Source organism: Tamandua tetradactyla, chromosome 2 (genome assembly GCF_023851605.1).
Source record: "Tamandua tetradactyla isolate mTamTet1 chromosome 2, mTamTet1.pri, whole genome shotgun sequence".
NCBI classification, from domain to species: Eukaryota; Metazoa; Chordata; class Mammalia; order Pilosa; family Myrmecophagidae; genus Tamandua; species Tamandua tetradactyla.
Window position 1 is genome coordinate 120,915,683 of NC_135328.1, and position 23,086 is coordinate 120,938,768.

General features: G+C 43.8%; 1 protein-coding gene across 8 annotated transcripts in view; it reads left to right on the forward strand.

Moving 5' to 3' along the window:
* DAPK1 (death associated protein kinase 1) overlaps positions 1-23,086 on the forward strand; it is a 219,637-nt gene that overhangs the window by 115,423 nt on the left and 81,128 nt on the right. For 7 of the 8 annotated variants that reach the window (XM_077148666.1, XM_077148670.1, XM_077148664.1 and 4 more), the window contains one exon: positions 4,619-4,840. In XM_077148666.1, the coding sequence (XP_077004781.1) occupies positions 4,619-4,840 (222 nt within the window). Of the gene's footprint in view, positions 1-4,618; positions 4,841-4,925; positions 5,776-23,086 lie in introns of those variants that run through there. The other variant, XM_077148671.1, reaches the window with a different exon arrangement.

A 23,086-nucleotide genomic window follows, 5' to 3' on the forward strand; every position in this document is an offset into this window, starting at 1 on the left:
CCAATTTAAATGTCATAATATACAATGAATTTCTATTTGCCAAAGAAGAAGCAACACTTCCCCTCTGAGGAACAGCCCTAACTCTAGCTGCTACCATCTGTATTCATGTTAATTGCTGACTAGATCCAGTTTTTGTAAACACAAAGGAGAGCCCAGGAGAGAAGCCTTGTCTATCTCCAGAGTGGGCAGGGCAGTGGAAGCAGTGCTTCCTGAGTGCATTTGCTTCGCTTTCTGCATCTGAGCTCACCCTCCAAGCTCTGTCATTTGGTGGCTGTGGCCGACCCTGGTTTAGAAGCCCTTGCTAAAAATAAGCAAATAGAGAGTTGCTTTTTTCAGTTGTTGCTGCTGGAGGTGGTGGGGGATGAGTGAAGAGAAACTGTCGCTCCAAGCGGTGGGAATCCAGGTGTAAAGCAGGCACGAGAGAGGTGGTGGGGCCACGGCCTGTTGCCTAGGGAAGAAAGGATTGGAGCAGGGGCAGTAAGTAACAAAGAGTTCCATTCGAGTTAGGCACAGCAGATTTTGGCAAAGCAGAGTTCCCATAAGCAGAGAACTTCTGCTAGGAGCTGTCCTCTCATTTGCTGCCTACTGAGGTTCCACTCTGAAAATATCTGAGGTATGTTCGCCATGGATGTCTCGTGGGCTTTGCTGCTTGTAGGAACTCAGCTTGTGATTCTCAGTTCTCAGGCTCTGAGGTCTTGGCAGGTAGGTGGGTGAGGCTTCTGCAGGTAGATGGATGAGGCCTCTGCAGGTAGGTGGGCGAGCTGCCTAAGCAGCTGCACACCCTTGTGAAGGGTGGAGGAAGCAAAGGTAGGGAAAGAGACAAGGGAGTGATCAGTTTGATAGTTGAAGCCAGTGGCCAGATTTAGCCATAGTTTTGCACATTTTCAACAGTGTACAGCCTTTTTTTGTGGACTTTCCGTCTCTCCCTTTTGTTCAAGGCTCTTTTCTATCTCGCAGTCGTGAGTGGTGACATTGTAGGGGAAATCTGGCAGTGCTTTGAGATTTATGCAGTAGTACACTAATGAAAATATATCCGGTTAATATTGCCAGGCACCGTTCTAGCCGTTTTACGTCTGTTAACCAATTTAATCCTCCCCTAACCCCAGCAGCCCTCTGAGATAGGTACTATTACTATAATACCCATTTTATGGGTTTGGAAACTGAGGCTCTGAATGGTTAAGTAGTAAGTGGGCCCAAAATGACACAGCTAATAGGCAGTGGAGTCAAGGCTGTGTCCCTGGCTGATACACGATTCTTTTAATAAAATATCTTCAGTTTAACTCCTTGGTTCTAAGATTTTAGGGAAATAATTTAAAAGCGGCAAATAAGCATCGTGCAATAACTCCAGGGAGCAGCTCTGCCTCCAGTGCCTTAGGAGATCCAAAGATAACTATGAAGTTCTCTCTCTCTCTCTCTCCAAGGAATTTAGTCTTGATGGGGTGAAGGTAGAAAACTCTAAGGGCCTGGAGGCATGGAGAGTGCTCTGTGGATAGGGGATGTGGGAGATGGCACTGATGTGGAGCAAGAAGTTAGGGGAGGGATTGTTGGGGGAGGGAAGAGGAAAATGAGGAAAGATGCTTTATTGAGACAGGATGGCATTGAGTTCCTCTGAATCCTTCTAGACCCTCATTTGAGCTGCAGCTGTGAGGGGTAGCCAGAACGCCTGCGACCAGCAGTGGGACATTAGACTCGCTCGCCCTTTCCCTGGGTGGGGGCCTTTCTTACCTGTTGGCCCTTGACCCCTCCATTCCAGCCAGTGTCCTCACTGTGGGGACCCAGAATGTGAGAGAAGGAGCAATTGGCTGGTGAGGGAGTTCCCGACAGATGTGTCGCCACAAACCCGGCAATACAGTTAGCTGAGCCGTGTGCCCAGTGCACACGCCTGACCTCACCACACACGAAGGGGGTATAGAACCTTTCTCAACCTTGCGGTCAGTGGTGATGGGCTTCAGGGTTCTCACCTTGGCAACAGGGACCTCTGTTGAGTGGGTGGTGGAAAAGCAGAGGCCCTTTGAACCTAAGTGTGGTAGTTAGGTTCAGGTGTCAACTTGACCAGGTGAAGGTGCCTAGTTCTGTTATTGCTGTGGACATATGCCATTGGCTCATTACATCTGTAGTCGGCTAGGAGGCATGCCTGCTGCAGTGAATGATGTTTGACTTAATTAGCTGGTGCTTAAATGAGAGACTCAATGTAGCACAGCCCAAGCAGCTTAGCATGCCTCATCTCAGCACTCGCAGCTCAGCCCAGGCCTTTGGAGATGCAGAAGGAAATCACCCCAGGGAAAGTTGTTGGAACCCAGAGGCCTGGAGAGAAGGCCAGCAGAGATCACCCTGTGCCTTCCCATGTAAGAAAGAAACTCAGATGAAAGTTAGCTGCCTTTCCTCTGAAGAACTAATGAAATAAATCCCCGTTTATTAAAAGCCAATCCATCTCTGGTATGTTGCATTCCAGCAGCTAGCAAACTAGAACACAATGACACTTACATTGTATGGCTCTACTGCGGGAAAGGTTATGTTTTCGCTCTTTGGTTTTGTTTTTTAAAGCACATATGATTCGAACCACAGAGTCTGCCTGAGTCTCAGCCCCTAAGACAAGTCATTATCAGCCTGTGTGAGGAGGTGTGAGAGGCCCTGCCTCTCCAGGGCTCCTTGTTGGTTGACCTTCCTGGGCTGGGTGCTGCCCCCTCTCCATCCTGGGTCAGCTTCAAGTGCTCTCACTGGGAGAATCATAATGTCTCTGTAAGAGGGTTGGGGGGATATAAGTATCACTTCACCACACTCACTAAAGCAATAGCTCCATGTTTTGCATTCAGACTGTTTTCCTTCATCACTCCCCAGGCCCCATCACTGCCCACCTCCCAGGAGAGAGCAAGTCCAAGTTCTTCACTCCCCAGGGAAATTGGAAAATGGTTGTGACAAAGTATCACATAGATTCCATCTCTTTAAAGTAGCGAGCCCACAACGAATGGGTGCTAACATTCCAGTATGGTTTATTATTCTGTTTCTCTCTTGTGGGAGGGGGCAGAGGGCATTAATAACCTGCCATGCAAAAAAAATGTGACAGTGCTTTAAAAATATTCCCTCACTCTTTGATTTTTCTTTGCTGGCCTACCATGGCCAACGTGCATGAATAACGTTTTAAAGTGCCCATTTTTTTCACATCAGAATATTATCCTTAGTTTGATATTCCTCTCCCTCTTTTGTCTTCATCTGTGGAGAATAAAGCTAGCTAAAAATAACTGTGATAATTCTTTACATAGCAGTTCTCCAGCAGGTGCCAAGAAGTGTACAGATCCTGACAGGTGGGTAGACTCGTTCTTGGGCACTGGGGAAGAAGTCAGGATGCCAGCACCATTCAGGAAGGGCTTTCCATTGTGTTTTGCTTACTTTCAGGCTAGCCTCATCAGCTTACTTATTCACCTTGTTATTTTGTGTCAGTGTCTGTTATTACACTCTTTTATGTGAGGGAAGAAGGCTGTGGTTATATGTTCTATCATTTAGGATGCTGTCCTCTGTAAGAAATAGAAAACCCAAATCAAACTGGCTGTGAAAGTACAGGGAATTGATTGGTTAATGTCACTGAAAAATGTACAAGGGTGGCTTCAGGTTAGGGTTGATCCAGCCACCCCACCGTGTCACCACAGGCCTGATCATTCTCTACCGAAATTAATCAGTTGATCTTTCTGCCCCTGCAGTGGTGTCTTCACCCCAAAACTGGTTCCCCAGGATGGTTGGCAGCAGCTTCTGGGGCTCTGTAGTTCCACGTTCACATCCAGACTCCGAAAAAGTCTTTGTCTCTGCATTCTCCACAGAATCTTCAGATTCACTTTACAAGGTCTAACGTGTGTCACATGCCTGCCACTGGAGCCAAGAGAAAACATGGCACTTGATGGGCTTAGCCCAGGCCATTTAATCCACATCTGTGGTTGGAGACAGATTCAATGTCCCCAGAACAATAAGGATACCTGGAGATAGAGACGGTTGGCCTGGGAGGAGGGGGCACATGGATGCTGGAGAAGCAGCAAATAAATGCCTAGTTCACATGGCTTATCAGTCCATGAACTGTGACCGCAGTATATAGCTTTTTCCTGTTCTGGGTATTAGAATTGATAAATATTGGTAGTGGAAATATATCATCAAAGAAGGGCTCTCTCTCTCTCTCTCTCTCTTTTTCTTTTTAACCAAAGCCCTGGTCTGTAGCCCTTCTTTTCCTAGCTCTGAGACAAAGCATATTAGGAAAAGAGTTCATGGCAAATGAGAACAGCTGGGGGCGGGGGTGGGGGGTGGAGGGGCTCCTTCCTGCTGTCCTTGAACCTGGAATGGGAAGGCGGGAGGAGAGCACAGAAATGCAAACATTAGTATCCGTTCAATAAAATGCAAGAAGATAATTTTTATTCCTTGTGGCATGGTGCATAAAGTTTGATCCATACTTAATAAAACTGAAATTTAGTAAGCAACATCCCACTTGCCTTTGCTAATTCTGCACAGTTTCAACTCTCCGGTTCCCAATTCCATCCCCCACCACCTCAGGTCACATCATCCCTCCAATCCTACTTTTTTTTCACTAACAGTCGAGAATATTGAAATGACTTCCCACCTGCTTCCGTCTTCCTGACAGTGGGCAGTTTGCGGTGGTGAAGAAATGCCGCGAGAAAAGCACCGGTCTGCAGTTTGCTGCCAAATTCATCAAGAAGAGGAGGACGAAATCGAGCCGGAGGGGCGTGAGCCGGGAGGACATCGAGCGGGAGGTGGGCATCCTGAAGGAGATCCAGCACCCCAACGTCATCACCCTGCACGAGGTGTACGAGAACAAGACGGACGTCACCCTGATCCTAGAACTGTGAGTGTCCTCTGCAGCCTGCCGGGCTGGGCTGCGGGGCGCGAGCGGGGTGCGCGCGGGGTTGCCCGCGGGGGGCGTGCCGGGCGCTCTGCCGCCCAGAACCACGAGGCTGTGCTGCCTCCCAGTCCCCTGCAGTTCCCTGCATTCCAAAGAGCAGCACTAGGAAGGTGGCGCCACCTGGGATTTGCAAGAGGGTCCCCAAGTCTTGAGACTCATCGCCATCCTGAGCTCATCTTTGTTTGTTAGGAGTTCATGTGTTTTCTGAGTTTTATGTTCACCTTTAAAAACACAAGTACTTTTTATCTTTTCTCACCCTCTTCCCCAGCCTCTCCTGCATTTTACGTCTCTTCCTCTGTTCTCTCTCCGCCCCACCTTCCTTCTTTCCTCTACCCACAATCTTTTTTTTTTATTTCCCCAAAGCACATCACAACAATTAGTTGTAGAGGCTGTTTGGTATGGGTTGCAATTCCACAATTTTTGGTTTTTACTTGTAGCTGCTCTAAGATGCTGCAGACTAAAAGAAATATAAATATAATGATTCAGCATTCATATTTATTTGGTAAACCCTACCTTCTCTGCATAACTCCACCATTACTTTTGATCTGTCTCCCACTGTTTAGGGGTATTTGGGCTATTGCCCATTCTAACTTTTTCCTGTTGGCAGGGGTTTTCGATAATATGGGTTAGGGGATGAAACTAGCTGATGTTCTGGAAGGGCTGGCCTTCCTGAATTGCAGGACTTATCAGGTCCAGGAACCCATCTGGAGGTTGTAGGTTTCTGAAAAGTTACCCTAGTGTGTGATGAAAGTCCTGGATTGGGCAGAGGTCAGAGACGCGAAACAAACAGACACGACACCAGCAGCGGGGGAAGGAAGATTTATTAGCAGAGAGACAACAGAGAGGGTTGACTCAAGAAATCAATTCCCTCGATTCGGGTAGGAGTTTTAAAGGGAGTTGGGGGTAGGGGTTAGGTGGGTTTTCAATGGTGGGTTCTTGGGAGCTGGCAGCTTAAACGCTGCCTTAGTTATACAAGGTTGTGACTGCATGTGGGCAGATATGGAACAAGGGAGTTTATTGCAAGAATGTAACTCTGAAGGTTGAGTAAGGGAGTTTATCACAAGAAGGCCACTGCTGGAGGGTGAGAAATGCCCATTTGGAAAGTTCCCAGAGGAGTGCCAGAAAGTCTTGAGATGTTGATTCTCTGTGATAGCACCGTCTGTCCTTGCCTGTTTCTCTGGCTCAGCTCTCACACATGAAACCTTTGTAGAATCTCATGTAACGCCCTAGGCATTCTTTAAGATTGGCAGGAAAGATTTTGGTTGGGGTTTGGTGAGTTATGATAGGTAACAATGTCTAACTGAAGCTTGTGTAAGAGTGACCCTCCAGGGTAGCCTCTTGACTCTATTTGAACTTTCTCAGCTATGTTACGCTTCTTTTCCCCCTTTTGGTCAGGATGGCATTGTTGATCCCACTGTGCCAGGGCCAGACTCATCCCTGGGAGCCCTCTCCCACAACGCCATGGAGACTTTCACCCCTGGATGTCATGTCGGGGGATGTAGGGGAGACCTAGGGGGGGCGGGCAGTGATTTCACTTGCAGAGTTGCACCCACCCCATTTTTAAAAACTGTAGTACCAATGGGAACTCAGGATCCAGATGCGTGGGTAAAAAGCCCATGTGTTTAAGCCTACATGTCCTTCCTTAATGCTGTCAGAAGGTGAATCCAGAATGCCTAGAAAAGGAAAATTTGCAAACCACAGAATTACCAGGCTTTGCCAGTGACTCAAAAAGGTCACTTATTCCTTTACATAATAAAATACAGGAATGGTGTCAGTGATTTGCTGACTTTTCTATTCCCAGCTGTGTGCCTATTCCAGATTCACCTTCTGTTGATTGGCGTCATTCACAGATATTTTCTGTTATGTGCATTTGGATTTTTTAATTATCATACTATAAATTTGATTTGGAAGGGATGGTGTACAATTTTCTGAAAGTTAACGCACATGCAGCTTCGTGTTACCATCACCCCGTAAAACTCCCCTGTCCTGTCCCTTTGTGGTCACACACACCCCTGAGCCCCAATCCTTGCAGCAGCTAAGCTGTGGCTTTGTCTTTTCAAGAATGTCATTACCTAGAAATATGCAATATACTTTTCGAGACAGGCTTCTTTCATTCTACGTGATGCTTTTGAGATTCATCCCCAAGTATATTTACGAGTAGTTAGCGCCTTTTATTGCCGAATAGTATTCCACTGTGTAGGCATTTACTAATCTGTTCACCCATTGAAATACATTTGTGTTGTTTTCGGTATTTGGTGATCCTGAACAAAGCTGTTAAAAATCTTGGCATCCAGGCTTTTACAGGAGCATAAGTTTTCATTTCTTTTGGGCAGATTCCTAGGAGTATTGATTGCTGGGTTGTGTGGCAAGTGTATGTTTAACTTTGTGTGTTTTGGGGGGAGGGGGTGATGGTTCATGGGCCAGAAACAAATCCTGGTGTGTTTAACTTTAAAGGAAAAATGCCAAACTGTTTTCTAAAGTGGTTGTACCATTTTGCATTCCCAGCAGCAATAGATGAGAGTTCCAGTTGCTGTGTCCATACTTGATCTTGTTGGCACCTTATTATTTCGGCCATTCTCATTGGTATAGAGTGACGTAGAGTTATAAATAGTTTACTTCATGCTGATCTTTAATACGAATTGAGCCAGTTCACCAGCAACTATTAGACCTCCCTTAGGGGATGGTCCCTCGTAAGGTTCCCCATCTCCCCTTCCTCCAGCATTGACACAGGCGAGTCATTTGCTCTGTACAAACTCCAGCCGCACGTATGAGCTAATTGCCCCTTATCTCACCAGACATGGGTGGATATACCAAAAAAGGAAAAGTGCACCCTTGTTTTTATTTCAGAAGGCCTTTACCCATTTCATTATGCATTCACTTTGCTATGAAGAGTATTTTCAATTTTCGACAGACTGTAAAAATATTAAGTCTCTTCAGAAGAAAGCAATTTTTGCCTTTGCCTTTGAGAAAATGATCACCATTCCAAATTCTCCAAGCCTGGAAGAAAGCTTTAGAGTCATCAGTGACGTATTCCATCTCCTCTTTTCTTTCTTACTCATGCTGAGATATACTGGTGGCTAAGGAGAAACAAAAATTGAAAATTTGTCAGAAACAAACCACAGGACGTAATAGTGGCCATTTGAACTCTACTTCACTAATTTTTGAATGGACATGTCTTTGAGGGGAGATTATTGATTTACTGTGGTCTCTGGTGAGCAAAGCTCCTTTGAGACTTAGTGATAACAGCTTGCTCCCTTACTGAAACCTTGTATCTGTCTCCACTTTTATGTGTAGGGTCTCACCTCCAAACTCTAGGCCTTTCTTTAACCTTGAGATAAAGAGACCCCAAACCACTCCTTCACTTGATACTTCAGAAACCAAGCCCCAAACACCTAGATGAGATATAGTAACAACATATTTTCTTTCTTTTGTACTGAGACTATTTGGTGTCTACTTAAAGACACAGTTGTCAAGCTGTGATCCAGGACCTGCCTGTTAAAAATTTCCCAAGCCTTGAAAGCAGCTTTAAGTAGTGATTTCCCCTCTCCCAACCCACCCTTGTTTCACAGGAAAATAATCTTTTCACAGCTGATCTGCCATTGCCCTTCAGTAGAGCATATATGCTGAAGCAAATGCAATGACTTTGAAACGTGATTTCATGCCCCCCACATCCCGTTGCTCCCTGATGAAGTGTGAATTCAGAAATCCTTTCTCACTACGCTACACCTTGTTGCACGAGGAAGCCAATGCAGAGTTTTGCTCTTCCGCACTTGGATCATTTCATCACATGCCACGTTACTTGATGAGCCATGAAACCAAACTCACAGGATTCTTAAGTGTGTGGCATTGCTCATCAGAAGCAGCTAAGAAATTTCGGGTGGTTGATGATGATGCATTTCTCTATCTGGCTTTCCTTTGCCCAACTGGGGTGCAAACCCAAAGGCCTGCAGGGCGAGATCAGCAATATAAATGAGTGAAGGTGCTTTGTGTAAAACCTCAGTGTCAGGGAGGCACTAGGGAGTGGTGGAGCCTGTGGCCAACTGGAGCCCTGGTGTCCTGGCTCAAGGGGGCAGCTGCCAATCTGTTGATTGTGGCCATGTGGAAATTTGAAGTCACTGTTGCCAGAGCCACCTTTTTTTTTTTCCCAAGAAAAACCTGTAATAAAGGTGCGTTTTAATTTAATATCTACGTGTTTAATGTTGACAATATTAATGTTAGCATAGTTTTCTTGGATAGACCAAATAAAACATATCTGAGGGCCACTCATGGCTTTCACAGTTCTCCAGGTTCTAGCCTGTTCTTTGTAAGCGATCAGTTGATCACCACTGTGGGAGAAGCAATATGAAATAAATACAGAGACTGTATAGTTCTGTTGGATGGACAAGAAACACACTCAGTATCGTAAGCTGATTTAAAATGTGTAGACGGTTTAAAACTGTGGTTTTTGAACTTTAGCATGCATCTGGATCTCCTGGAGAGCTTGCTAAAACACAGATTGACGGGCCTCGCTTCCTGCGTTTCTGATTCGTTGAGTCTGAGTTGGGGCCCAAGAAATGTGCGTTTTTAACATTTCCCAGATGATGCCGTTGCTTCTGGCCAAGGGGCCTGTCTACCTTTTGAGAAGGAGCCCTGGTTGATCGGTAGTCTATAATTCCTAAACTGAGAGTTCACGCACTTATTCCTCTGAAGTGCTATAAGCTACTAAAAACAAAACAAAATACATAATTGTGGTAGTTCCCCAGGCAATGGAAAAACAATGTGATGCATAGATATTACTATAGAAGGCCTGAGCAGGGAGGGATTGGAGAGACGTTCTGAGCCTAAGGTAAGGAAAAGAGTCGGCATTACCCCAACTTGGCCTGTTTTGTGGCAGTTACCTTTGTAGGTTTGCATCACCTATCTAAGAGGTTGACATGTTAGGATTTATAAAATGATGAAAGGGGAGAAAATTTGTGCTTATATGCATACACGCATATATATTTATACTTACGTATATATGTGTATAACCCCAATTTAAAAAAAAAAAACAAAGGTTGGAAAGAATTCAGGAGAAGAAAAGATTTATAAAGCAAAAATGCTAAAATTGCCCTTAAACATTGGCATAAGGGGCTGTCCCAAAGAAATCAAGGCAATTTGGACTCTCAACCCTAAATGCTTCACCATGTTCATTCTGCTTCAATTTGAAAGCGTATCTTTAAAATGGAATAACCTCTATAGGTCTCTGTTTGACGTTGGCCAAGTTAATAATTTCTGGAAGTGAATTTGTTCATTGCAAACAGCTGCCAAGACATTTGCGCAATATTGGATCACTTTAAACAGGATGCTTGTTAAGTTCACTTGTTCTCTCTCTTTCACAGTCAAATTGAGATGTAAATAATAATGAGATTTTTTTTCAAAAAATTGTACGTATGCACAGTGGATGAATGCACGGTACATTTGTTAGGAACTCCAAAATGTCAACAGCCTTTCAAGAAACAAATGCAGTGATCAACGCGATGGTTTTAAACTATCCTGAAAGTGATGAAGTTCTATTAAGCTGGATACAGAAACTGGGTCCTAAGTGATACTGATCAATGAATGAGGTGTCTGACGTGGAGGGGACGCCTTTCCAGCTTGCCATTCTCCTCTCTTCTCCCAGAGCTCAGGAGCCACAAAAGTTCACACAGAGAGCGTTGAAGTGCTTAAAAAAAAATTTTTTTTTTGCTGCTCCATTTGTTCTTTCTTCCCTGAACTCGAGCCAGCTCTTTTGACTTTTTGAACTTTTGTTTTTATTCGCAAAGATAATTTCAAGAGCTCTTCTGGGTTACATTTTTGGCATCCTGCTCCTCAGACATCTACTATTAAATAGGGATGGAGAACTGAAGTGCATTTGGCAATGGCCTCAACCTTTCGCAACAGAATGAATTAAATCACATAAAATAGCTTATTTTCCATTCGGGCTTTGTCTTGAGAAAATAAAAGCCTGTATGTATGCCTTCTCCCACACTCTTGCTTCTAGCCAGTTTGGTTGAAATTTGTTTCCTTAGAGTTATTAAATGTATATTTTCACTCACTTAAGTGTATTGTTTGGTTTCTGGATGGTCTTAGAAAAATTGGGGCAAAAGAAGTCATAAAAGCAAACTGCATATGTAGTCTGTTTACTCATAGGTCCATGGTGTATAGGCTATATCATAATTCTAATATATGGATTAATGTTCTCTGTCCATGATATGTACCTAGGGAGAAATTGAAATATTTGCTTAGCTCTGAGAAAGCCCCATAATCATTATGGTTTGGTAAATCGGTGTGACACTGCTACCCACCAGGCAGCTTTAGGGACTTGCATAGCATCAGTCCAAGTGGCAATTCTATTCTTAGACCCAGTATTAGTATTCTCCAGGAAAATCCATCCAACCAATATATATATATATATATATATATATATATATACATACATACACACACACGGAGTACACACACACACACACACACATACATGAGATTTATTGTAGGAATTAGCGCACATGACTGGAAATTGGCAAATTCAGATTCTGTAGGGTAGACCACAAACTGGAAAATCCTACAAAGGTGAAGTTGTATTTCCCAGAGGAACTGATTAGATGAAGAAAAGGCAGAAGTTTTTCTTTCTAGCCTCTGAAATCCTGAGTTTCACCTTATGACCTCCAACTAATTGAATACAGAGACCCCCGTCATTGCTGAGAGCAATCTCTTTTATTGATTGTAGATGCAGCAGCCATAGATGGAATCAACTGATGGATGTAAATCTGTCTCCAAAATACCCTCCCAGTAACAATCAGGCCAGTACTTGCCCAACCTAAGAACTGGACACCATAACCTAACCAAGTAGACACATGAAATTTACCATCGCAAGCCCCCTTCCCGGAAACCACAGACTCTAGTTTATGACGCGTTTCCTCTTGGAGACACACAGCCACATCAAAAGTCTTATTACCCTTCCTGTTTTGACTCACTTCACCCCTACACAGAAGGGAATGTACTAGAAGGGAACCTGGAACTGTGATTTTAACTGACCCCGCAGACATTCTGATTTCCCCTCTTGCCCTGTGCCTTTTCCTCACTGCTCCGGTTTCTTTTCCAGATGGCCGAGTCCATCCCAGTCACAGTCATCCACCATTGCTGTGGCCACTCAGCCGCCTCTCTGCACACAGTGCCCAGGTCCTGCCCATGCCCAGGGGTTGCCATTTGGTTGCCCAAGTTCAGCTCAAACCTTTAGCCTGGTTTTGCTCCTCTTACAGGCCTTGCTGCACGCACCCAGAATCCTGGGATGGCAACTGGGGTCAGGGCTGGAGACGAGAAGTCGGGGAAGATTCACCTTGGGTAACACTCTAGGAATGAGAGAACCACGGCTGCAGGTCATCACCATATTAGATTAGGATCTGGGTCATTGATACCAAGCTTTCCAGGATCATTCTTGAGCCTCTCAGAGCTTCCCCTTCCACCTCATGTCTTAATTTATATTTCCAAGTAACTTTTACCTCACCTTCTTATGTTTAACCTTTTGTCTTTTTTTCCTCATGTGTGTAACTTTTTGTTTTCATTATTTTAATTGAGAAATCTTCACACACATGCAGCCCATATATGATGTACAATCAAAGGCTTATGAGATCATCACATAGTTGTGTATTCATCACCATGATCATTTTTAGAACATTTGCATCACTCCAGAAAAAGAAAAAAAAAAAAGAAAACACTCATGCATCCCATGTCCCTTACCTCTGCCTCTCATTGACCGCTAGTATTTCAATCTACCCATTTTTTTACTCTTTACCGCCCCGCCCCCCCCATTATTTTTCATCCGTATTTTTACTTGTCTAACCATACCCTGGATAAAAGGAGCATCAGATACGAGGTTTTCACAATCACACAGTCACATTGTAGAAGCTGTATCTTTACAAAGTTGTCTTCAAGAATCAAGGCTACTGGAACACAGCTCAACAGTTTCAGGTATTTTCCTGCAGTCACTTCAATACACCGTAAACCAAAAAGGGATATCTATATAACGCATAAGAATAACCTCCAGGATAACCTCGCGACTCTGTTATCTTTTTTTTAATATGGTGAAAATTATGTAAGGCAAATGAGGGACATCACTGCCCCAGCCACACCACAGTAAATACTTATGTGCTCTGTATCGAGATACGTATTTCGTTTCCAGACTGTAAATTAATGCAGGTCCCGAGCATAGCTACAATGAGAAGTGACTGCTGCTTTATTGACAAAATCAGATATAAAGCATAGGCTCATTTACCTGATCTTCTCTAGATGAGAAAAGGGTCAGTGATTTGTTTTTCAGTATCTTCATAGAATTGATCATTTCAGAAACTTAGGGCAGAATGTTCATTTCTTTAAGACACTTCCAGTTAGGTGTGGACCTTTGCCATCTGTCCTGAGACAGAATACAGTTAAAAGATGAGAATGGCTCTCCCTGGAGGAGAAAGGGAAGCTGCCTTTTGGATTGGATTGACCACTGTGCCAGGCCCCATTTGCCTCTTTGGATTGACCACTGTGCCAGGCCCCATTTGCCTCTGTCATTTGACCGTCTGTATAAGGAAAGCTGTACCCACTCTCCCCAAATACAGATCACCAAGGGCAGGAGGGACATTTGGGCAGGGATGTGGGGAGCTTTTTCTAATTCTCAGACGGTAGTAGCTGGGAAGGAGAATTCTACTACTGGAGTTCTCTGAGCCCTAAATTCTGCAAAGCCACTGTAGGACTTTGCTTACAAGACCACAGTGTCCATCTTTGCTTAGCCCTCATCTTTGAGGGTGCTGGTGAATTAAGTAAAAAAAAAGACAAATTCCTGAGCAGGGTGTTGTAGTGTTGGCAGAAGTCCATGCTACCTCACTCTTTTGACCTTTGACCTTCACCCCCTGGGGCAACGATTCTCATATTTCAATTATTCTTGAGTCACTTTTGTTACTTCTCAATTTCAGTGAAGTGGCTTGGAAGCTTTGGGAGCTTCCCACTTGATCTTTAAGGACCCCTCCCCTGCCTGGTTCCTTCTTCTCTCTGGTAGCCATGCTGTTCTTGCCTCTTGTTTCTCAGCATCCTTGAAGTTGGGAGAAAGCAGAAAATGTTCTAGATGTCCTGTGGGAATCATAAAGCCCCCGAGGTGGATGGCTTTCTTGGGAGTTCTGGGGTTTCGGTTCCATGTGCACATTTGCCTCCCTCGGTAAATCTCTTGGAGGGCAGGTCCATGTGTTACTTTGGCCTCCCCAGCCCTTTAGTCTGCACTTGGCCCTCGGTAGAGCCAAAACCACGTGATTCCATGAAAGGATCCCTGTGGCTCAAGAGCAAGTAAGTGAACCACTGACCAAGGCATTCCCTGTGAGGGCTCCATCTGCTTTCTTGGGTTCAGGAGACACGCTCTGGACCAAGTTTCCTGAAAAGTAAGGAGTGAAACCTTGAATATTAGGGCCCTGAAGCAGATGACACATAATATTAAACGAAGAACATTGAATAAAGGACTATAAACAAGGGTGTGTACAAGGTTTAAGGAAAACAAGTGATTGGGAAGCACCCTAGAACTAGCAAGGAGCTGCCATCATCCTTAGACTTGAATGGAAAGGAAAGTGAGTGGCTTGGGAACCTGAAACAGATAACTTTATGGAGAGGGCAACCTTATAGGAGCTCAGCCTTTAGTCGGGGGCTTCAGACACCCAGGGGTAACCTGACAGGGAGAAAGCGGGGTTGACCTCACTGTAGTTTCTATTGTTGCTCCCTATTGGCCAAACCAAACTAGAAACCAACTGGCAAGGAAACCTTTGGATTCAGTACCTACGAGCAGCCTTCTTGGACCCAAAACTCTGTATTCAGCAGGGTTTCTCCTTTAGATACGTCAGCCTTACAACCCAAACATCATAGTTCCCCCAATGAAATCCATCCAGGAATGAAGACTGTACAGTCTGTAACTAAATGGTTAGGATCCATTTTCTCTCATATTCTGCTTTATCAAGAGTCTGTGTGCCCGACACAAATTCTTAAAAAGGAAGTACATTTTTTGAAGCAAGATGCCCTTTGGTTTTCCTTGTTTCCCACTTTGTGAAAAACTTTATTATAATAGGGAATTGGAGACAATGGAGGGCAAGGGCTGGAATCATGACAGGTTGGCAGGTGGTAGCTTCTTGTTGCGAGGACAGCTTACCTAGCAGGGCAGCTATGCCACCCTAGCTCCTTTCTCCCTTGGGTTCTGCATCCATCTGAAGGGATGGAGGTTGACCTAATGCTCCTTGGCATCTATATGTATGATGGATGCAATGGGGAGGGGTTGCCATGGAGACGGAAAGCAATTCATACCTGCTTTCTTTTCTTCCTAGACCCTCATTCCCTCTTCAGATCACTTTAATCAAACTTTCAGCCCTCTACTTGTCGATAAAAGATCTTCTGAAGCTTCCTAATTTCCAAATCCAGTGGCCCTTCTTCAGCCTACATTTTGCTTACTATCTGTGCAACCCATGGTATACAACTCTTTCTTCCCAGTATTAGTTATTCTCTAAAGCTAGATCTCTAGATCGCTCTTGAGCCCAATATTTGCTTCACCCTTTGCCTGTTCAATACCTCCAACCAGAGGATCTCCCTCAGTTACTTCAAACTTAACATGTCTCAAACTGAGCTTATAATCTTCCCTTCCCAGACCTCTTTTCTTCTGTTTCTCAAGCATGGTCAGTGGCATTGCTTTGTCGCCCAGAATGGAAGTCCTAGAACCATCCTTGCATCTTTTCCCCCAGCCCCTACTGTGCCACATGTGCAACCTTTTATTAAGTCCCATGGATTCTGCTTCTGACATAGCTCTTCCTTTATACTGGGCTCATACTTTTACAACAGTCCAGGACCTCATTAACTCCTTCCTTGAATGATATAGCATTCTCTAGTTACTCTCCCTTCTATGTTGCCCCCAGATTTATTAGAAAACAGCTATTTCTCACACTTAAAAATCTCTGATGAATAAGCACGTTAAAAGATGCTCAACATCATTAGGCAGTAGGGAAATGCAAAACACAACCACAACAAGATACCATGTCATGCACACTAGGATGGCTATAATAAAAAAGACAGATAATTACAAGTGTTGACAAGGATGCAGAGAAACCAGAATTCTCATTCACTGCTGGTGAGAATATAAAGTGATGCAGCCACTTTGAAAAACAGTCTGGCAGTTTCTCAGAATATTAAATGCAGAGTTATCGTATGATTTAGCAATTGTTTTCCTAAGATTATAGCCAAAATGGATGAAAACATTTGTCCACACAAAAATTTGTACATGTGTGCTCATAACATCATAATAGCCCCAAAGTAGAAACAGGCCAAATGTCTATCAAAGGAATGAATGCACAAACACAATGTGGTATATCCATGCAATGGAATATTATTTGGCAATAAAAAGAAATGAAGTATTAATACATGCTACCAAATGTATGAACTTTGAAAATATTATGCTAGGTGAAAGAAGACAGTCAAAAAACACCACATATTGTATGATTCTATTCATATGAAATGTCCAGAATAGGCAAATCTGTAGTGGCAGAGAGTAGATTAGTGGCTGCCAGAGGCTTGGGGAGAGGGCAGAAATAGGGAGTAGCTGCTAATAGATACTGGTTTTCTTTTGAGCGTGATGAAAATGTTCCCAAATCAGATTTTGGTGGTGGTTGCACAACTCTGTGAATTTACTAAAAACCACAGAATTATGCACTTTAAATTGGTGAATTTTACAGTATGCAAGTTATTCCTCAATAAACTTTTAAAAAGGTTGATGGCTTCTCACTGTCCACAGAGTGAGGCCTAGGATTCTGAGGGTTGTGTTGGCTCTTTGAGCGCCTGCCCTGTCCCTTCTTATATCCAAGCCCTCTCCCCTCAACCCTCTCGTCTTCCCCTGAATCCCAACCCTCTGAGAACCTCTTGTCCTTACCAGATCATGCCAGGTTCTTAGGCACCACTAAGCCCTTGTTTATGCTCTGCCTGCTGTCTGAAATGCCATACCTTTTCCACGTGGAGAACTTGTAAACATCCATCAAAGCCCAACTCACATCACCCCCTCCTTTTACCTTTCCTACCTACCCGAGTTAGGTTTAACTGTTTTCTCATGTGTTTTCTTGACATTTTAGAAGTGTGTTGATTAAAGCATTTGTCATGCTATATTTTAAATGTTTATATGTCTTTCTTCTCTAATGGGCTATGAACGTCCCAGGGGATGTGAGTACTAGCACATAGCTGGTATTCAGTAAAAGTGGTTGAAGTTGAAGTCGGTCGAGGAGACTACCTGGGAAGCTATTGTAAAGCTGTTGATGAGCAGCACTGGGTGGCGGGGGGAGGTGGTTCTTGTAGGCTAAGGACAGTTGGGATGAAAAGATGAAACAAAGCAAAAAGGTGTTGTCTCCAGATAATTTGGGACCTACATTAAGTAGCCCTCTCTTATGAAAATAGAGCATATTGTCTGTTTGGCTAAATTCCACTTTGGGGCTGAAAGGGTTATGATGTAGGCCCCCTGTTTCAGTTGGGTGGGTGGGATGGGGAAACAGTAGGACAGAAGGACAGTTAGAATTTCAAGGGACAGGAATCAAGTACTTACCATTTGCCTTATATTATTATGCTGGATACTAATTACAATCAGAGATGGATGGCTAAAATTAAGCTATAAATTGCCATTGGCAATACCTGGTGGTGTTGTGCAAAGAAGGGAAGGAAGGAAGGAAGGTAGGAAAGAAGGAAAGAAAAGAAGAAAACAGCTCTTTAGATGTTAAAAAATCACCTTTGCCTGTTGCAGCATTCTGTGTGGCGCCAACCCTGTTCATACCTTGGTGTAGCCACAGACTGACTATGCTATTGAAAGCAAGATCCAAAATCTCAAGTCACCTTTTCTCAGAGGCCTCTGATTGGAGGGTGGCTCTTTATTCTCAGCCCCTTCTTCCAGCACAGTGGGTTATCGGGCTCTTGGGGATATGTGCAGCAGGTGGGGGTGCCCCTTCCATTTCTCTCCCCTCTAGGTGGTCAATAGGAGGCCCTCAGCTCCATGCCCCTCCTCTGACCCTGATGCCCACCCACCCTTTCACTGTCAGTGGCCCAGGCTTTTCAAAGGGGAAAAACTAACATAGGAAGCAGTCTGTCAACCTCACGACCTGCTGAATGAAATTTCAATTCTTCTACCTTATCTGTCTCTTCCTCTACCTCCTGCTCTCCTTCCATCTGCTCAGACCCACCCTCACACTGAAGGAAAGGACCACTCTGCTTAGTGCCCATTTTGACTCGAAGCCTTACAGGGCATGGATAAAGAACAGGCAACCCCATCCTCTGGATTGGCTGGCGCCCCTATCTGATGAGCTGGTGGTCTTTCATCCTTGGATTTCTGGGTCCTTACACAACAATCGGCAGCTTTCATTTTAGCCACTTTGGCTGAATTTTCAGAGAAAAGTCTGATCAAAGAGTAGGAGGAGATGGGGCTCTCTGCTTCCCCTGGGAAGAAAACAAGGGATGCAGGCTTTCTTTGTTTTCAACTAGACGAGACAGACTGATTTGGGAATAAACCTTTATGTTTGGCTGCCCCAGCTTGCTTTACTTCCTGTCTGCCTTTTGTTCTAGCACCAGATATAATTATCTAGACTGAGGAGATGTCTGGCTGCTGGATTTCCATTTGCCCCACTTTCAGTTGGCCCAGTTATTTCTGTGGGTCTCCAAAGCTTGAACCAAAATCATTAAAGTAGAAAGAGGCTTGTCATATGCTTGGTTGTTCTAACTGCAGAGCTTATCTCCCTTAATAGGAGTAGTTTCCTTTAGTTAAGAAATTTGCATGGCTCAATTGGAAGGTGGAACTACAGCTTGTCTCTCAACCCCTCTTCTACTCACTCACCTACCCGCTCCTGCCCCTATATTACCTATCACTGTGCTTCTCAGGCCTTTTCACGTCATTACAGTTGGATGTAATCATTTCTGGGGAGCATGGGGTGAATGGATGAAATGACCATGCTCAAGTTTCAGACACCCAAAGATACCCCATCCAGACACCAGAGGGCTGTGAGGGCTATATCTCTGCACACCTGTAACCCATTGAGAGTAACCTACTTGGCAAGGTCAGCCTTCAAACTCCAGGATCCATGCCTGAGACCATGTGTTTTCTAGTGGATTCCCTGCCTGAACCAGTCTACCCAAGTTCATCCATACTTGTGGCCAACAACATCAAGCATTTCTGCATCTCCTGGCCTCTCTAAATTTTCCAGAGACAGGACAGTCTTTATTGTCTTCCTTATACACATCACCACATTGTCTGTGTGACATTTTCTGACTATTCTCTAGACTCTAGATCTCTCTTCAACTGTAGGGTTTAACTTTGGATTGTATAACACAGTGAATCTTGTGGTGGACAAAGTCCGTGATTAACTGCACAAATATATAAAAAGCTCTTTCATGAACCAGAGAATACGCACCACACTATTACAAGAAGTTAGTAGTAGAGGGGTATAGGGGAAGAAATATACCTATTGCAAACTATGGACTATAATTAACAGTAATTGTATTTTAATAATTTAAAATTTTTAATGGTCTTTCATTAACAGTAACAAATGTACTACACCAATATGATGGGTCAGTAATACGTGGCTTAAGTAGTATGGGAGGATTTGGTTTTTCTTTTTCCTTTTTATTTATTTTCTGGAGTAAAAAAATGTTCTAAAATTGACCATGGTGATGTATGCACAGCCATGCGATGATACTGTGAGCTAGTGATCGCATACTTCAGATGGTTTTTATGGTGTTGGAAGACGGCTCAATAAAATTGCATGGAAAAAGAAATGTAGGGTTTAAGACTGTTTGCAGTTCTCTGTATGTTGACAGATGAGGACCATCTCTCATGCTTCAGGTTTTAAATCCAGACTGCATTCCCAACACAAATAGCTAGGAATCTACTCTGACCCCAGGTTCCCTGCCTGGCATGCCGACATCTGGTTTTTCTCTGCTGACTTTGTTTATAATTTCACCAACAGTTGACACTGCGACCCTCCATTGCCCTCCCTTTTCTCCTCCCACCACCCCCATTAGAACTGAGGCCTCGCCGACTCCAGGTATCTGCCCTCCTCACCATTGCTGCGGCACCTCTAACCCCCAATCCCAAGATTCTCAGTGTTTTCGTGTTGGGTCACCTAAAGCCTCAGCCAAAGCACAGCCCTTTCTCACCCATGAGCACGCTCTCCAAGAACCACCTTTGGTGTGATGGAATTTATTGGGAAGCATTTCGAGTCCTTAGTCTATGAATACTTTATTCTTGCTGTCTTATATTTTCCTTCCTGAAGCGTGGGTGGTTTCTGAGAGCTCTTAACAAATTCTGACTTGTCCTATATGGAATATTTTGATGTTACCTGCCTCATTCATTCCTCTTTCTCAATGCACCCACCCCCCACCCTGCCCCCATCCCCTATGGAAACAGAAATGCAAGTAGAGGATCCGAAAATGAGAAGTGAGTGCAATTTAGGGGTGGGAGGGCTGTGGTTAATGTGAGTCCATTTTAGGTGTGATAATCCCCTATGTAAGATGCTGTCTGGGATCTAATGCTTCACTGCCTGGGCAGGAGGCCATGATAACACAAAAACCATCATCAAGTCTTTCTTCTCCAGAAAGTTGACTCTTGTAAACTACATTTCTGAACCAATAGCTTATTTTTCAAGCGCTACAGCCATTTTGAGCTGTTCAATGAATAGAGGGAAGGTAGATTCTGTTCCCTTAAAGAGGAAGAGAGAAACAAAAACTTTTTTGGCTTCTTGGCGTGTTTTATACAAGCCCCATGATATTGCACATAATGTACCCCCAGAAAAGAAAAATAAGAAATGCAGCCTCCTACTTGGACATCTGTTTCAGCAAACTGCCGGTTAATCATTTGGCCCAAATGTGAGCACGTCATCATTTAATTGACAGGGTTGGATAATCATATCAAGGAACCACTTGGACTTGAAAGCACAATTGCTTGTTATGTTTTGTCGGCAACTACTACTTCTTTCTTAACAGCTGAGCAGTGTGGTACATCCCCACATTGTATTGTGCCTGCTGATGTTGATAGATCCTGATGTGTTTTCTTTTTCCCGATCCAGCATTCTGTTTCCATCTTGGATGCTAAAAGAAAATCATGATTCTGCTCTTTCATTTATGAATGATAGTGATTACTTTTAAGTCTTCACTTCTCTGCAAAGGCTAAGCCTTAATCCAACTTTTCTGATTATTTCTCCGTGACTGTAGAAAGCAAGACATTTTAGGCAAGAGGACTTCCTTTTAAGGGGTCCCAAATTATTTCTAAATTCTGGTCTCTTTTTAAGGCTGGAGTCTTCCTTTTCTTGCCCCAGCTGGCAGAGCCAACAGGAACGGTATGTAACATCCATCCCTAAATGAATATATACCAGCTCTTCATTTTGTTCATTATCCTCTAAATTTTTCCATGCCAGTAACTATTGTTTCTTCTTCAAGCATTGGAGGCTCCATGACTACCTATATACAAAGGAACAGAAATAAAATCTGTTAGTTTATGGAGAAGTTGAGGATAAGGTGGAAAGGTTATTGTATTAATTAGGGTTCTCTAGAGAAATAGAATCAACAGGAAATACTCGCAAATATAAAATTTATAAAAGTGTCTCATGTAACCATGGGAACACAGAGTCCAGAATCTGCAGGGCAGACTGAAGTTGACAATTCCAATGGAGGGTCTGGATGAACTCCACAGGAGAGGCTCACCGGCCGAAGCAGGAAGAGAGCCTGTCTCTTCTGAATCCTCCGTAAAAGGCTTCCAATAATTAGATTAAACACCACTCATTGCAGAAGACACTCACTCACCTTGGCTGACTACAAATGGAATCAGCTGTGGATACAGCTGACATGATCATGATTTAATTCTATGAAATGTTCTCATTACAACAGACAGGTTAGCACTTGCCCGACCAAACAAACGGGTACCACCACTTGGCCAGGTTGACACATAAACCTGACCATGACACTTATGAAATGGGCTTAGAGGGCAGGATGGGAATGAAGGTGGGAGACAATGTAGAGCTTTTATGAAAATATCCGAGCACCATAGAGGAAGGATTTTTGATGGGGAGGGGCTTAACATGTCCTGGCCAGCTACTGTGTGCAATACTCTGTGCTCGATGCTTTTCATTTTATCTCATTTAATGAAGAAGCCATGGGAAGCATCAACCATTCTAGAAAGCTCAGCCCGAGGAGCAAATCCCCTAAGACAGGAGGTAAAAAACTTTGAGTTCCTGGAAGGGAACTCAAGCAGCTGTACTTTTCCTGAACAATAACAATTGTCATTTGTAATTGTCATTTACTGAGCATGTATTATGTGCCAGCCATTGAGCTAAACCCATTCTATACCTCATATCATTTAATCCTCACAAACACCAAGGAGATAGGGTTCTGAGCCATTCTTCTGGTGATCTTTGGCTGCATAACAAACCACTCCAAAGCTAACTGACTTAAAATGGCAGCAGCCAATTATTTTGATCACAGAGCTACAGTTTGGTCAGGGCTCCACAGGGACTGCTTGCTGTGTTCTCGCAGCTTCAGCTGGGGCCTGGTAGAGCCCCTTATCAGAGGCCTCTCTCACACCAGTATTGAGACATCTAGGGCTTACGGCAGGAAAAGCAGGAATTTTCACCTGCCATTGCAGTCTCATGGGCGGCCATCATCAGTATCCACAACCATGGAGAGATTAAATACGTCGCCCTGTTTCACAGAGCTCCTGAGTATAAAATCCACCTGCCTCTTCATCGTCCTCATGTTTGGTTTAGAAATTCTTGCTTTCTATACAAAGATTGGTAAGTTTGCCTGCAACACCCAAATTTAAAATTTCTGTTTAACAAAATGTCACTTGAAGCAAAGTTAAGAGACAGATGAAAGACCAGGAGAAAATGTTTATATTATGTAAGAGATCAAGGGTTGGTATCCAGAATTTGTAAGAAATATCTCCCAATCAATTAAAAACAGTAATCATCCAATGAACACTTTTGCCTAAGCAAGAACACACTTTTTTTTCCCCTTAATTTCCTTTTGCACGGTTGAGACTGGACTAGGAATGATGACAGGGTATAGGGAGAGAGTTGCATTAAATACATGGCTGTGCTAATAAAGTGTGGGGTTCTCCGAAAGGGTTGGAATTGCCAATGCTTCCAGCTTAGTTCCTACCCCAGCTGCCCTTAT